Here is a 16,227-nt window from a genome sequence, read left to right on the forward strand (position 1 = left end):
CTCTGAGGGCAACCGGCCCACTGTAGAGACAATGACACTGAAATGCTGCAATATGTGGTGCAATTTTTCTAATTTCCCATTATTTTTGGCTGTAGAGCCAGTCAAAACTGATCCTCATACATGTATGAAAGATTCCAAATGCTTTTTATTTCAACAAACTTTATTTCTGTAAAAATATGTGACACTTAATTTGGTGCCTGTGTCAGGAATTATAGTACAACTACAGTACACATCCAGATGGAAGACATTATAGCTTAGACTTTATTATAAAATGTCTTTTTTATGCATGACATTTACATTTTATCACAATATTCAAATATTATGATGGGGGAAAATCATTACTATCCATTAAAAACGTTAGAAATTATCATACAAAGTCCTTTGTTGCAAAACACTGCGATAAAATAAAAAAGAGGTTCTGTAAAGGTCATTACAATTTCCCCTTACTTATGAAAAGCACCCTTTGAGTAAGGAATGGCACTGTGATATCAGTTCTTTCATATACAGTGTGTGTATATATACTAAATTAAAGAACTAAAGCATATTCTATTCAAAATCTGCCTTTTGTAACGATATAAAATACAGTTACACAGCATATAATCTACAGCGGCTACATCTAAAGTGGCTTTCCTGATATGAAGATCTATTCCAACCTGGTTTGATCCAATTCTCACACGTTTTGGATTTTGTAGTTTTTGTCAAGTGATTGTTAATACACAGCTACCCTCCTCTTCAGTGACCTCTTCTGTCTGCCCGCTGCGCCCACTGGGCGGATCTTAATTTCGGCAAAGTCAAGAGACTGCAGGTGCCCCTTCCATGGCTCCCAGTTTACTCCCTGGAAGACACAATCAGGAATGTATTTAAGGCATTTTACTAACATTCATGAACTCATTAATTATATCATTAGGCAGCATCTCTGAGAAATATAAAGCAGTAATTTTTCTGTTCTGTTGCCGGTTCAAAAGTTTAGTGTTGGTTAGATTTTTAAAAGTTTTTAAAATAAGTCTCTTATGCCACCAAGGCTGCATTTATTTGATCAAAAATACAGTAAAAACAGTAATATTGTGAAATATTATTACAAATTAAAATAAATGTTTTCTATTTTATTTCAGCATCATTACTTCAGTGTCACATGATCCTTCAGAAATCATTCTAATATGCTGATTTGGTGCTCAAGAATCATGTCTTAATATTATCAGTGTTGAAAACAGTTGGAATATGTTTGATATTTTTGTCGAAAACACAATGTTTTTTTTCCCATGATTCTTTGAACAGAAAGTTGAAAAGAACAGAATTTATTTTAAATATAAATATTTTGTAATATTCTAAATCTGTCATTTTTAATAATTTAATGCGTCCTCACTGAATACAAGTATTAAAGGGATAGTTCACCCAAAAATGTTGTCATCATTTACTCACCCTTGTTGTTCCAAACCTATATGAGTTTCTTTCTTCTGTTGAACACAAAAGATATTTTGAAGAATGTTGGTAACCAGACAGTTGATGGGACTCATTGACTTCTATAGTGGGGTTTTCTCCTATATAAGTCAATGGGTGCCGTCAACTGTCTGGTTACCAACATTCTTCAAAATATCTTCTTTTGTGTTCATCAGAAGAAAGAAACTCTAAAAGGCTTAGAACAACTTGATGGTAAGTAATGACAATTATTTATTTATTTATTTATTTTTGGGTCCCTTTAATTTCTTTCAAAAAATTCCTAAACTATAGTGTATATTTGGGCCATTTTTATATATATTAAAAAAAACGAATTACAAAAAAAGTACAAGTTTTAAAAGTTGGTACTCCTCAACACCAAAGCTTAGTTTGACGTTTAGAAAAAAAAAAATTCTACTCTTTGTGGCCTAAAATGTTGTTTTCACTCCTCAGTGAAAAACATTCAGTATAACCTTCCTGTTAGCCTCACAGAAATAAGGGCTCTAATGGGAACATAAATCTCCAGCCAACTTGAAAGTATCGTTTTATTTGTGAACTTATGAGATCTGATAGATTCAGGACACTGCTTTTTTTCTTCTGAATTATTGGGCTATTCTTTGTAAATGGCTTGGCTTTAAATCCTGCCTTCAGTGTTGTAATTTGAGAACTCCCTCTGCTGGTTATTACATTTCATTACATGGCATAACCACACCAATACATGATCCCTTATTTTTTCAAAATATCAGTCAGCTTCAAAAAATCATCATAACTCACCATACTGTGTCTGTTATCCCCAAATCTGCCGTTCAGATTGGCCAGGTGGCAGTTCTTGTACCACCAGGCACCTTGGTGAGTCAGAGCACAGTTACCAAGCGCAATGTCATTGTCTGAATCAACTGTGGAGAAAGATCCTCCCTGGTGGTAGGTCATGGCATCACCTGTGCACAATGTGTTATTAATAAAATGACTTTGCTTCATATAACTTGGTAGGCATAATCAGATTACATAATTCAACTTACCAGCGTTTCCTTTGTAGTTGCCAATGGTAAGTTTAAACTTCTGTTTGGATGGTGCTAATTTGAAATTATCGTAGACGGCATATTTCCGCTCTGATCCCACGCCCAAATCGAAACGCACCTCATACTGTGTAGCAGTATTAGTCAGCTCATGGATCTTCTCCAAGCCTGGTCAAAAAAAAAAAAATTCAACAGAGCAGCTCAAATCAATATCTAGTTCTGTATGAACCAAAGACATGGCTAGGTGAAAGGTTTCAATAAGCATATTATGTGAAATCTTTATTGGATATACCAAGCCAAAATTCATCTTTCAGTTCTCCAAAGCCTTTCATATAGTCTCTCCAGCGCTTCATGAAATCTAATTTGCCGCTGTTTCGTCTCTGGAACACCTGTGGTTGATGCATTGGGTAAGTTGTTAGATACAACCCTCATACTATACTGTAGATGCAAATTAAATAAAAAAATGAAGACACAAAGAATATTTCATAAATGAAACTTAGCACTCACAATCCAGCCGCCACCATCAGTCGTCATGTCACAGTACACCTGCATGGTTCTGCTACGGTTGCTATTGATGAAGATTGTGTAGATGCCACTCTCCATGTTTCCATTCCTCATAATCTGAGTGCAGTCCATTGGGAACGGGTAGGCCACACCCACTACAAATAGCACCAATTTAATGAATCAATGATGCTTTTTATTTCTATTAACTTTCTTTTATTTAATATTTAGTGCAAATAAGGCTTGATGATATGTTGATACACTAGGAGTCAAATAAAGGTGTGAATGAAGGAATATGGTATTGCATATATTACCTGTACTAAATATTGTCTCCACTACCCTACTCCTCTTCGAGCCCCTGTAGGCAATAAGGGTGACAATGTACTTTTTTCCCATTGCAAGGCCAGAAAGATCAAATCTATTGTCCCGCGCAGTCAAAGTTTTTTCCAAAGTCTAAAACCATAAAACAGAGAAATTAATCAAACAAAGAAGAACTCAGTTGTGCCAAAATGACAAATGTCTCATAGTATCATATAAGTTTGGCCTACTAACAAACAGAACAGCTACAATTTAAACAGGGAACACTTTACAATAAGGTTCATTAGCTAATGCTTTGTGTATCATATCTAACAAAGAACAATCATTTTTTATAGCATTTATTTTTTACATCAGTTTATTACAGCATTTATTTCATATTAAAATAAAATACATTCACTACTGTTTAAAAGTTTGAGGGAAATTAAGAAATTAATACTTTTATTCAGCAAGGATGCATTAAACTGATCAAAAGCGACAGTAAAGACATGTGTATCACGTATCACGGTTTCCACAAAAATATTAAGCAGCACAACTTTTTTCAATTTTGATAATAATAAGAAATGAGAACAGGGAACGAGACACTGTGTCGATGACGCTATGGGGGAACGCCCTCCACGTGAATCGGTGTCTGAAAAGCTATCCAATCACGGCAATCGATATTGACCAGCGACAGCCTATGGCGTCACTAGTGTGACCCAGAAGTATAAAAGGGGCGCCTAGAGAACATGTCATCCACTTATTGTCTGAAAGGACTGTTCAGCAGGCATAACCTGCTGAACAGTCGTAACCTAGACGTTCCCTTTCGAAAGGGAACTCCAGTGGGGATTTCTTTAAGACTGCAAGGGAAGCTCAGCTTCCCCTATAATGTCAAAAAAATTAATGGTCAAATATGTACTATTGTGTTAACATTTTATTGACTAAAAATGCGTTAGAAAACGTTAATCGTAAAAACGAGTTCGTTCAGAATCAGCTACATACAGCAGGTCGGCTGACTCGATCTCCTTCTCATACTTTCCCGTAGCGACACATACAGTGCATTTCCCTGTTGAAGCCCAGCGTCCATTGACTTCAATGGGGCTGCTTCGAACAGTTTTTTTCAGCGCTTCGAAACTAGACGGTCACTGGATAAATGCTGCGATTATGTCCCGCCCATGGAAGCTCAGCTTCTCTGGGGGTGAACGGGGAGTGGGCTGTCCTGGACTCCGGGCTTCCGCGTGATGATTGGAGGGTCTGTCGAAAGGCTGTGTCTCCTTTTGATTGACAGCGATTTCATACAATAAAAAGTCGCTGATGTTGAAGCTGTTCGAGCTCAGTCCCATCGCGGATTTTTCAAGTGATAGTCAAAAGATAAACTGCTGCTACCTCTTTCTTGGTATTTGCTTGTCGAAATTGCTAGCCATTTTTCATAATACATTTCACACAATTATACATTTATACCTTTATTATATTATTACTTATCCTATTATATTTTTTATAATATTATTAGTAATAATTAAAACAATAATTATTAAAATAATTAAAAATAGCCTATATATTATTAGTAGTATTATTATTCTACTTTATTATATTGTTATTTATACCTTTATTATATTATTACATTTATACAATTATACCTAACTCTGCTGGCCATTGAGAGGACACTGGTCAAGTCACTGGAAAGGACATCTAGTTGGAACGATATAGGGTCACAGAGCATTTTCTTGAAAAGGAACGTTGGGCAGAATTTACGTATAAATAAATAAACAATTTTTAGGCCGAAAATGAGCTTCCCCTCTTTGAAAGACCAGCAGCCGCCACTGGGGAACTCGCACTGTGTCAATGACGCTATGGGGAACGATATACAATCCCACCATGCTGAGGGGAGTGCATGCCAATTATGGCTTGTGACAGAAAATGTCAGAAATGGCAGTTATTTCACAGAAAATGCTAAGAAACACTCCCCCTTCGGGTCACATACAGGCTGTCTGTGACATTATTCCCTACTGTCACTGCCCAAGCTATAAGCCTCAAAGTGGCCTCCGAACAACGGAAGGCCTACCAAGGCTGCTCAAAGCCTTGGAATGAACAGCTTCCATGGAAGGGGTTCCTTTAACCCTTTTAAACCGACTGTGTCGTCGCCGACACATACCAGCAAGCTGTATTCATTTTACTGTAACTCTTCAACCGTTTGCACGATCAAAACCATTCAAATTGCCCCTGACTGTAGACAACATGCGCTTTTCAGCAATATACGGCTTAATTTCATGCTTTCCATCAGCAATTGACAGCAGCTTTCTGGCAGAGCGGGAAGGAAGGATTTGAACAGAGATACGAAGCGCGGCAGGTCAGAGTGTTTTGGATTGCATAAAATAATAAAAGAAACAAACAAATACATGGCGAAAGAAGTGGTAGACAGCAGAAGAGGGGATTGGGATGATTTTTAATTAAACTTGGGAGGCGGATGGCCATTACGTTTTCATGTATCTTAGCATGTGGTGTGTGTGCATGTGTATGTGTGCGTGCCTATGCATGCATGTGTGTGCGTGTATGAAAAAAGTGTCCAAAATGAAAACCGTGCAACCCAATGTCACAAAAAAAAGACTTGTATATATGTATTATAGTTCACTTTTCAACTTTAAAGTGTTAGTTTCTTTCGTTCGTGATTTTTCTTTTTTTTTTCTAAATAAAAATCAGTAAATTTATTCTTTTTTTTTTGTTGTTTTTTTCTATTTAAATTCTATTTACAAACTCACCACACATAGTAATGGTCAATAACTGTAATTTGTTGAAAGTTTCTTGCACATGAAGATAGCACATTGTTTTAGAATGTCACAGTCAAAAAAAAAAAAAAAAATGTGTGAAAAACACCTATTTTAGCTTCAGGTTCTAAAGGGTTAAGGGAATATGGCCAGGGGGTCCAAAAAGAGTCCCGTCCAGTCACTTTCTGAGGGGAACATAAAGTCCACCCCACATGCCACCAGGGAGGCTGACCTGGTCAAATTTACTGACCTAGTCTTGCCAACAACTTGTCTTGTCTGTTTCCTAAACAGAGTCTCTCAAAAAAGAGATGGCAGTAGTTCACTCACAAACCAGATCATAGAGATGGGCAATCCTGAGTTCTACTCTCCAGCATAGCGCTTATTAACTCCCGACCTTGGTCCAAATCTTTCAGCAGATCAGCGTGGTATGCTTGCAGCACAGCCAAACCTCGTCAGTTGAGGCATCGACACATACCCGTGTTCGTGCATCCCCGCAACATCAGCGGAGTTTGCTCACTGATGGCTATGGATGCATGCTGAACACAGGTTCTTCCATGCCTTATAAATCTCATTGTATAGATCGGGCAGGAATGGAATGCTCACGGGAGTTGAAGCGCTATGGCTGGAAAGAAACCGTTCGTAAAGTCTGCCAAGAGCGGTCTCTTCCATCACGCGCTACTATGGCAACAAAGCCTCGCTGAGCGTGTTCCATAACTCTCACAACTCATCATACAGGGTGGGGCAGGGTGGCTGTGAGGGTTCAGGTTGTAAATCCTCTTCACCCTCATCAGCCATCTCCTGCTTTCTTGGGCTGCCAGTAGAGCACTCACACACACACACACACACACACACACACACACACACATATATATATATTGTTAGTTCATGTTCATGTTATTACCTTGTAAAGTGTTACCATTAAACGGATACAGTATGCAATTGAACATGTTTGTGTGTAGAGCAAACCTGCATACTGCCATCCTCAGCCCTGTAGGTCAGGATGTAGCCATCAATATTAGCCTGAGGAGCTTTCCATGTAATAGTGGAGGTTTCAGTCTGAACATCAATGGCTTTGAGATTCTTGGGTGCATCAATCTCTGCAGACCAACAAAAAAGTGCTTGGTTAAATGAAGTCGACATTGTGTGTCTGGAAATGGTCATGAGAAAACAACTCATTCTAAATGAGCTCTTAATAGATGAGAAATGTATCTCCTTATAACTATGAGAGTTAGCCTTCCATTTAGTGTTGAAAAATTATGGATTCTTCCTCTTTAAGCTTTCTGTGCTGAATTAATTCAGTTATCACAACTGCTGAGACAAGACCTTAGCAAAGACCTTCGTCATGCTTCATTTGACATTTTTAGGCAGAAGATGAAAGCACAGGCACAGAGCCACGCTGCCTGCATGAATCAAATAACCTGTTTCAGCTTCTGTTGTGGCTTTTCTGCTTGAGCGAGAGCCTTTCACAGCCCAGACATAGACTGTGTAGAGAACTCCAGGCTTCAGACCAGTGAAACTGTAGGAGGTGCTGTCAGCTCCTACTCGAACCTCCTGACCGAAGCCATCTATAGAGCTGTAGCTCAGCATGTAGCCATCAATGTCAGCCTGCACCCTGTCCCACGTCACCGACGCCGAGTCCTCTGTCACCTCTCGGGTTAAGAGGTTAGTAGGAGCGTCTATATCTAAAAAGCCATTTGTACAACAGTGTTAATGCTTCAAGGAAGTACTTCCATTGGTCTGCTTCAGTTATTTTACCATTTTCTGGGATTTATCTCAAGATTAAGAGTTGAACAGTGAAAGATATAAAAGAAATGAAAAGGTTTTGTTGTGTGAAGTACTTAAAAAGAGAAGACATCTATGTACATTCTATATGTTTGTCAACGAGTATAGGACTTAAAGGTGAACGTGATTTCACCAAATAGAACATGTTTATGGATCAACATTCCAATCAATCAGTCAGATTTGAGGGATAGGTTTACAGTTAATGTCAAGTTTAGGTTTACAACAAGGGGTAGGGGCTTCTACACCATTCTTATTTACCAATCCTTTCCCTCTGATTTTAGGGATAAGTTATGGGTAGGATTAGGTTTAGGGGTACGAATAGAGTTAGGGCTATGTTTTTAGACAGGAATGTTGTTCCAGGATCAACAAAAGATGTTGATCCAGGAACATGCCTTACTTTTCAAAATCACGGCAACCAGGACATAAACTAGTAAACCTGTAGGGGGCGCTGTAGTTTCTTCTCATTTGGCCAGAGATTTGAGTGTAACATAAATGTCTCTCTTTTCTTTGATCAAGAAGTTAGTAGGAGTATGTATTTCTAAATTAACCGTTAACACATTTGATTAAAGGTGAAGCATGTCATTCTTCATCACTAGTGGCACCAAACAGAATTGCAAAAATTGTTATTGTTTTCAAGCAAGTTTCCCAAACATCCATCCATCCATCTTCAACCGTCAAGGCTTTCTAAACATTCTACACAGTTATATTAATTTCTTTGAATTTCAATTAATTTGAACTCAACTTCTTTACTTTCATAATCAAATTGTAATTCTGCATCCAGTTTGTTTCCTCAATTCTAATTATTTTAAAATTCAATTCTGAATGGTGGACAATGTTTAAAAAAATGACATCACTTTTAATGCACATTTCTACACTTGAGCCATGCATGATTTATCTGTAGAAACATAAGGCTACCTGTCTGAGTACAGCACAGTAACTGAAATTTAGGGAGCGTAACACTGAAAGGTCTTATTTAAAGCATTATTTCTGCAAACAGATAAACGGTCCAAAACAGAGAACACTGTGTTAGTTTGCATGAGCCGATTGGGAAGATACTGTTCAAAAACCTGTTAATGCTTCTGTTGAGCTCTTTTTGCTAGAGCGAGGGCCCTTGATGGCCCACACATAGACTGTGTAGAGAACTCCAGGCTTCAGACCAGTGAAACTGTAGGAGGTGCTGTCAGCTCCTACTCGAACCTCCTGACCGAAGCCATCTATAGAGCTGTAGCTCAGCATGTAGCCATCAATGTCAGCCTGCACCCTGTCCCACGTCACCGACGCCGAGTCCTCTGTCACCTCCTTGGTCATAAGGTTAGTAGGAGCATCTATGTCTAAAAAGCCATTTGTACAACAGGTTAATGCACCACATTGCTGCATTAAAGCCATGCAGGTATAGACAGTGCAGCAGACGAGAAGACAATGTAAAGGAATGCATCACTGAACCATGAAGAGGGTAGAGGATCTATCCTTTTCATATCGATACAACGAATGCAGGATGCAGATTAGGGTTGGGCGATGTCTACCAATTTGGCATCAGACAATATCTACAGTAAAACATTGCGACGGAGGATGACATCGGGAAGTAGGGGGGTAGATATTTTAGATATTTATAGATAGTTTACTCTACATCTCATCAGCAATTTTGGCACGCTCTGCAGCAGCTGACCACTAAGCACCGAATGTACAGTGACGTGACATAACTGCCAGATTCAATGGATCGCGATGCCGGCTCAACATCGTGATGTCTGTCAGCCATTGCGATGGAAGATGGCATCGTCTATACGGCCCAACCCTAATGCAGATAGCAATTGATATTATTTCCCATCACAGTTTGACTTAATTTGAAAGTTTATTGATCTTGCTAAAGTTTTTTTATCTTATCTGATGCTGGTTGCTTCTTTAACAAGTTGAGTGAAAATAAATGACTTTCATTAGTGTAAATGTGAAACTGCCCTGTGCTTATGAAAAGTGCAATTTTCTCAAATTAGTGTTCAGCTTGATTAATGCGGCCAGCAGGTTCTGTTCGAACGTTGCAATTCATCATTAGACGACACAGAGATGGAAAACAAAACAGCACTGAATGCTGCTGTATGATAGTACTTGTCTAAAAACATGTCTTATATAAATGTCTTGTATGAATGCTTATGGGAATTTAAACAAATAATGTATCAAAACTAACAAGAATTTCTTGCAAGCACTGCTTTTCTGTCAGTGTCTGTATTGTTGTGTGAGCACAATAAATAACTGGTCAATCAACACTCCTTTTATGAAATGTGGCAGCATAGTATGAATATGTATATATAATATTTATCATTTTTATGCTGTTTTTTTTTTTGTCATTTCAGTAACCTCCAATCCAATCCACATTATTAAAATGTGAACTAATCGTTCCTGAACAATAACAATAAAAAGCTACTGTTTGACTACCTCAAATTTGTTAACCTGACTGATACTTTGCATTTAATTTGAAGATTTACACATTAAAGTGAAGCAGTAACAAAATACAAATACAAATCATGGTAAAATAGGGTAGATGAAACATGCTCAGACAGTGTGAATTAACATTTGCAAAGAGCAAACATGTTTCGAGAGGAGTGATGGGTGAATTATTGTGCAATCAACAGAGATGCTAATGCACTAATATATGATATATATTAACATAAAATCTGCATTACTACATTACATATTAAAATGTCTGAAACTAATTAAGTCAGCTACAGAAGCAAACATTATGAAACGCTGTCATTTGTAAGTTCAGGCACCAGCTACTATAAGCAACATTTCCTACAAAATAATCAAAACTTTAGATTCCCTGATTCCTGTAAGCAAAACCTTAGATATTCCACTTGTTAAAGGCTGTATCAGTCTTTCATAAAAACTCAATGTAAACAGAAATAGACAATGAGGCTCACACTATAGTGCACAGATTTCTTCTAATGCTCTTTAGATGCTGTAATGTGAACAGAGATATATGGTTATGGAAACCCGACAGAGGATACGCATGGGTACATTTGTTATATATCCAAGTGCTTCTGTTTAGGTTGTGTTTCCTGACTGAATGTCAGCTGCTAATGCACTTAGACCATCTGGTTTACCGTCTACAGCAGCACCCACTGGAGAAATAACTTTCTTATTCTCGCTTTTAAACTTGAATTGCTATGAAGGAGTCTTATTATTACAGGGTTGGCAGTTTAAAAGAGCTGAAAAAACATCACTTCTATATGTGTTAATGATGCTTCGTCTTATGGAAAATGGAAAATACTAGAAAATTATGGCTCCACAATATGCGGTTGAAAACTGGTAAGTTGCTGTTGCTTGCAACACTGATTCCCAGATAACATTCATAAAGATAAAATCTGTACTGTGCGTCTGCTAAATGCACAAATGTAAACGTTTTCTGCTAGGAATGAAAGCAAAGGCCTTGTTGGATAGACAAAAGCTCTGTCAAAAGAAATAAAATCAAGCAAGGAAATGACTGCTTAGATGCACATGAAAGCAATGAACATCTGAGAATGAGAATGCCACTCTTCCATCCACTGAGAAACTAGAAAGATCAAAGCCAAGATCCCTTGAGGGAATGCTTGAGATGAGGAAATAAAAACAGAGGGTAAAGCCCCAAATCCTCACCCAGAAGGTGAAGAGCTTACCCGTCTCGGCCTCAGTCATGCTCTTCCTACTGGAACGAGAGCCCTTATAGGCCCAGAGGAACACTGTGTACAGGACTCCTGGCTTCAGAGAGGTCAGCTGGTAAGACGTAGCGTCCGCTCCCACTTTAATTTCTCGGCTGGTGCCCTCTGCAGAGCTGTAAGTCAGCGTGTAGCCATCAATCTCAGCACGAACACCATCCCACGTCACAGTTGCGGAGTTCTCTGTCACCTCTCTGGTTGCCAGATTGGTTGGGGCATCAATGTCTGTTATATAAGATAAGTCAAGGCATTCAGATAAAAGACACTTGTTGCACCAATAAAAGAGAAAACATTTTCTAAATTAGTATTTTGTCCAGCAAAAATATTTAAACAATTTATATTCAAATTTAGATTCTTGCACACATAAAAATAAATTAAATAAAAACAATAATATTTATATGTACTAATTAATCTTATATTATTTCATATAAATTCTCTGTATTTTTTGTTGCATACATTTTATTTTAGTATTAAATTATTTTAAAGTATTTTAATGAATAATGTTTAAATAAAATATTTGATATTTAAATATTTAAATATTAAATATTTACTTCTCACACCCCCATACTACATGGATTTTGCAGTTACCTGACAAAACATTTTTACGGTGAATTGATTCTTCGTGAATTCATTAATAGATGGCAAACTTGTAGTATTTTGTATGCAAGGGAAAGTAACTGCAGGAACAAGATGCTGTTTTTGTATTTCATCAGGCTTATGGATTCTCAATTATCAAGACCTGAAGAGCTGAGGATGTGCACAGGGTCATATAGGAAGTGCGGTAAGCATTTGTGAGCAGTTTCACTGGAACTAAGAGAGTGTCCATGCAATGCAATGGAGGAAGTGAGGAGACAAGGAAAAGCAATCATCATTTAGGTTACCGTTCTGTGACTGTGGCAGGGTTAGCCGAATGTATCCGCATCATGGAAACTGATTCCTGATGCCTTCCAAGATTGCTAGAATCCACAGCTCTCATTTTATGCTCTCTGATTGCCAAGGTGGGCTTATCATGTTTGACTCGTCTGGGTTTAAGACATGGACCAGAATACAAAACAACACCTTACACTGGACAGCAGACAATACCAATGCTAAACGCATTAGTGAGACCTTGAAAACTTCATGATACTGCAATTACCTAGTCAATATCTCATTACACAAACAACCACTCATAAACCACGTTGTGTGCCAAGCAGCTCTTTTCTGTGTTATTTCTTATACACATATTACAGAATGTGCTTTATAAAACAGCATGTGGCCAGAGAGATTGAGCCAAACTGTCAAATGTATCTCTATTCCTGTCTCTGACCACTGAAGTATAGTCAGATTTGAAATATTTCTCCCAAATTTCTCTGGACACATATCAAGCTTCCAGGCCAAGGTACAGCAGGGGAGAGCAAATAAGCTGAAAGCACTTTTCTATCCATCATGACAATCAGGGCAGAATTCATGTCTATTTCAAGATGTGCATTGTAGATACGTTGTGAAGATACATTGCAATGCAAAATGATGCACAGAAAACGACGCGATTATTCAATGACTTGTGAGTGCATCCATTTCATCTGCATTGCATTTAGCACTGCATATAAGAAAAGAAGCTCATACTGTGATGAATACACTGAAAATAAGTATAGAACTCCTTAGCATGCTTTTGTAAACTACTGTAGTGCATCTAATAGTTACGATGTGCCTGTGTTATGTAATAGAATTCAAATATAGCTTTAATAAAGGCAAGGCAATTCGTACGGATTCATACGACGTCACCCTCACAAATTTGTGAGGTAGCGTTGAGTTTGTCCTTATACCATATATAGGTACACTATGCAAATAGTTTTTGGTGATGTCTTTTATTAGAGAAAGTTTTCTGAAGTTAAAGGGGGGGTGAAATGCTATTTCATGCATACTGAGTTTTTTACACTGGTAAAGAGTTGGATTCCCATGCTAAACATGGACAAAGTTTCAAAAACTAAGTTGTACGTTTGAAGGAGTATTTTTGTTCCAAAAATACTCCTTCCGGTTTGTCACAAGTTTCGGAAAGTTTTTTTCGAGTATGGCTCTGTCTTACGTAAGATAGGGCGGAATTTCCTTATATGGGTCCTAAGGGCACTTCTCCGGTAAGATCGCGGCCGCGCGCGCACTCGTAGACCAGAGCAAGAGAGTGAAAGCAGTTCGCCATCAAAGCGCCCTGCCCGGCTTTTGGGAAGTCAATGTCACCAAAGAAGTGTGTTTTTGGTTGCCAGGGCAAGACAACCCTGCACAGATTCCCAAAGAACCCAGCGTTAAGGAACCCGTGGATGGAGTTTGTTTTCCTGAGCATAAACAGAGTTGTGTAAGACTTTTGTTCCCTGCATTTCGACGATGATTGTTTTATAAACAAAGCCCAGATCTACGGATTTGCAGATCGTCTAATGCTTAAGGATCGAGCAGTCACAATGATAAAGGTTCGCGGTCGTGCGTTGGAACCGGACGGTGAGTAAAACTGTTTGTTGAACAAATGTCTCTGTGTGTTGTCACTAGCTTGGCGCGTTAGCACAGCTAAGCTTCGCCCACACGGCCCGCCCCCAGCCGCTCGGTTTTTTCCGGAAAGACTCGGTACAGCCTATCTTTATGTTAAAAATTTAATAAAACAAAATACTTTTTGGAGATATGAAGGATGCAATATTACTCTATAGGTACTCAAGATTAACAGGAGATTGAGTGAAAATGAGCATTTCACCCCCCCTTTAAAATAGGTTAAAAAAAAATAGCCTTGCTCAAGAGAAAACAAACACCTGAACCATTTGTTTTAATGATTTTGAAAGCCCTTCCTGGAAAATAAAGCTTTAAAGTAGTGCAGATCAAGATGTGAGGTCTTGCTTACCCCAGGACATTAAGTTCTTTGAAGCAGTCCAATCCAATGATTCTTTCCACTGAACAAATGATGCATTAAACTCCCATGTGGTGGCATAACTACACCTGATTGTTATGGAGGAGGTGAGAACACGTTGATTTCAGGGTAGTACAAAAGTCTGCGGCTGATTGAATGTCTTCAATTGTAGAAGAAACATCCCCTATAGAGCAATTTTATTCTTTTTATAGAGGCAGTCCTTTCATTTAATTTAAAAGTTGTTTGTCTATGGTTCCCAGGAATTAAAAAAAAAAAAAAACTCAACAGTGCTGTTCAAGTCATTGATGCTAAAAGAAACCCGTTTTTTATGTTGGGGTTCCTCGTAAAGCCCACAATCAGATCTATAAATTTCACTGTTCATTCTCAGGTCAGTCTGAAAGCTTCAGTTATAAAACATAAGGAATTCTACATTAAAGAGTATGGTCACCCTACATTCCATTGGATGACAAGAAGAATAATATACACTCTGTGATGCACATGCACAAAATATGTCATGTCCATGAAGAAGCATTGAAAAACCATTTCCTGTTCCTACGGTTTAGTGAGACTAAGTGTGGGAGTATCTGGTGCTGTAATTCATAAGTTGCTGAGCAGAGGGAAAACCCTGTCTACTGGAGGCCCCTCTAATAGCTGCTGTAGCTGTCAGGAACAGACTTAAAGGATGTAGTGCTACCGTAAATTTAAAGGCACAGTCAGGTATTAAATTCACACTAACCCGAGCACTTTTTGAAAATGAGAATCTTGTCGAGGCTCAGATTAGGTATGTGCAACAGAAATCAAATATTAAATGTGTAATAACACCCTGGGCTGGAGCCACCTCACCCAGACTACCCTGCCCCCTCACTCAAGATGGATGAGATTTTAATGACGAAATAGAATAGACTATTTAAAGAAAAATCACAATTGCCATGTGCATAGGCTTTCTAGCATTAATATTAGGCTACTATAGCAACATTTTGGCTGAGGACAGTCTGTTTTGCAAAGTCACATTTTGATTGCCACATTTGAGACATTAACCTACAAACGTCCCGTGGCACAAAGAACACAGCTCTACTGAGTAATCTAAAGGTATGATGATTTATTTTTTCATGTTTAGAGGGCTAGGTAACTGGTCTTAGTTAGCTGACTATTTCGCTGTATTGTTATTGTTTGTCCCCGGCCGCACTTCAGGTTGTTCAAACATAAAAATATACATCTGTTAAACGCATCGCAATGAGTGTCTATTTCATAGTAAAGCAGACACAATTAATTACTTTTGGTGTTGGTGGTATCATGGTAACTTGTCTGTTTTCATGGTAAAACTAATGAAATTTTGTATCTAAGACACTTCAATTTCATGGATATCGATGAGTCAAAATTTCAAATATGTTGGCCTAGGCAATTTTCCTTTTGTTTTATGTAGTATTCAAAGCTCTGCCATCTGTATTTGTTCAGTAGCTTTAGATTCATAGTTGTAGTAGCGACAGGTTTGTTTACGGTCCAGCAAATACATGAATGGGCCACATTTGATGTTCTAGCTGGGGTAAGCTCTGAATAACACCCAAACTATGTCTTCTAGAAGCCTATTACTACCAATATACAATCATTCTGAGCCAATATTCTAAAAATACAACACAGAGCTAAAGTGTCCAGCAACTTTTTAGGCAACACTCCGACTGTGTAAAGTATATTATCTTTGCTTGGAAGAGATTAGCGCTGTAGGACTAATATGAGGTCAGGTTTTAGCTACCTGCAGGGATCAAATAGCCTGAAGAAGCAGTATGCTTCTATCTACTCACTCTCATGTTGTTCCAAACCTGTATGAATTTCTTTCTTCTGCTGAACACAAAAGAAGATATTTTGAAGAATGTCGGTAACTAAACAGGCCC

The 16,227-nt window shown here is 38.2% G+C and overlaps 1 protein-coding gene across 6 annotated transcripts in view; it reads right to left on the reverse strand.

Moving 5' to 3' along the window:
• Nucleotides 1-447: 447 nt before the first annotated feature.
• Nucleotides 448-16,227, reverse strand: part of tnn (tenascin N) — a 33,398-nt gene continuing 17,618 nt past the window's right edge. For 2 of the 6 annotated variants that reach the window (XM_079876171.1, XM_079876170.1), the window contains exons 7-16: nucleotides 11,437-11,700; nucleotides 8,857-9,120; nucleotides 7,426-7,689; nucleotides 6,974-7,104; nucleotides 3,266-3,404; nucleotides 2,958-3,109; nucleotides 2,743-2,839; nucleotides 2,454-2,618; nucleotides 2,209-2,372; nucleotides 448-835 (exon numbers count right to left, since the gene is read on the reverse strand). In XM_079876171.1, the coding sequence (XP_079732297.1) occupies nucleotides 710-835; nucleotides 2,209-2,372; nucleotides 2,454-2,618; nucleotides 2,743-2,839; nucleotides 2,958-3,109; nucleotides 3,266-3,404; nucleotides 6,974-7,104; nucleotides 7,426-7,689; nucleotides 8,857-9,120; nucleotides 11,437-11,700 (1,766 nt within the window). In that variant the 3' untranslated portion in view covers nucleotides 448-709. The remainder of the gene's footprint in view (nucleotides 836-2,208; nucleotides 2,373-2,453; nucleotides 2,619-2,742; nucleotides 2,840-2,957; nucleotides 3,110-3,265; nucleotides 3,405-6,973; nucleotides 7,105-7,425; nucleotides 7,690-8,856; nucleotides 9,121-11,436; nucleotides 11,701-16,227) is intronic. The other 4 variants (XM_079876173.1, XM_079876172.1, XM_079876175.1 and 1 more) reach the window with 2 other exon arrangements.

The sequence above is a fragment of the Squalius cephalus genome (assembly GCF_949319135.1).
Source record: "Squalius cephalus genome assembly, chromosome: 7".
NCBI classification, from domain to species: domain Eukaryota; kingdom Metazoa; phylum Chordata; class Actinopteri; order Cypriniformes; family Leuciscidae; genus Squalius; species Squalius cephalus.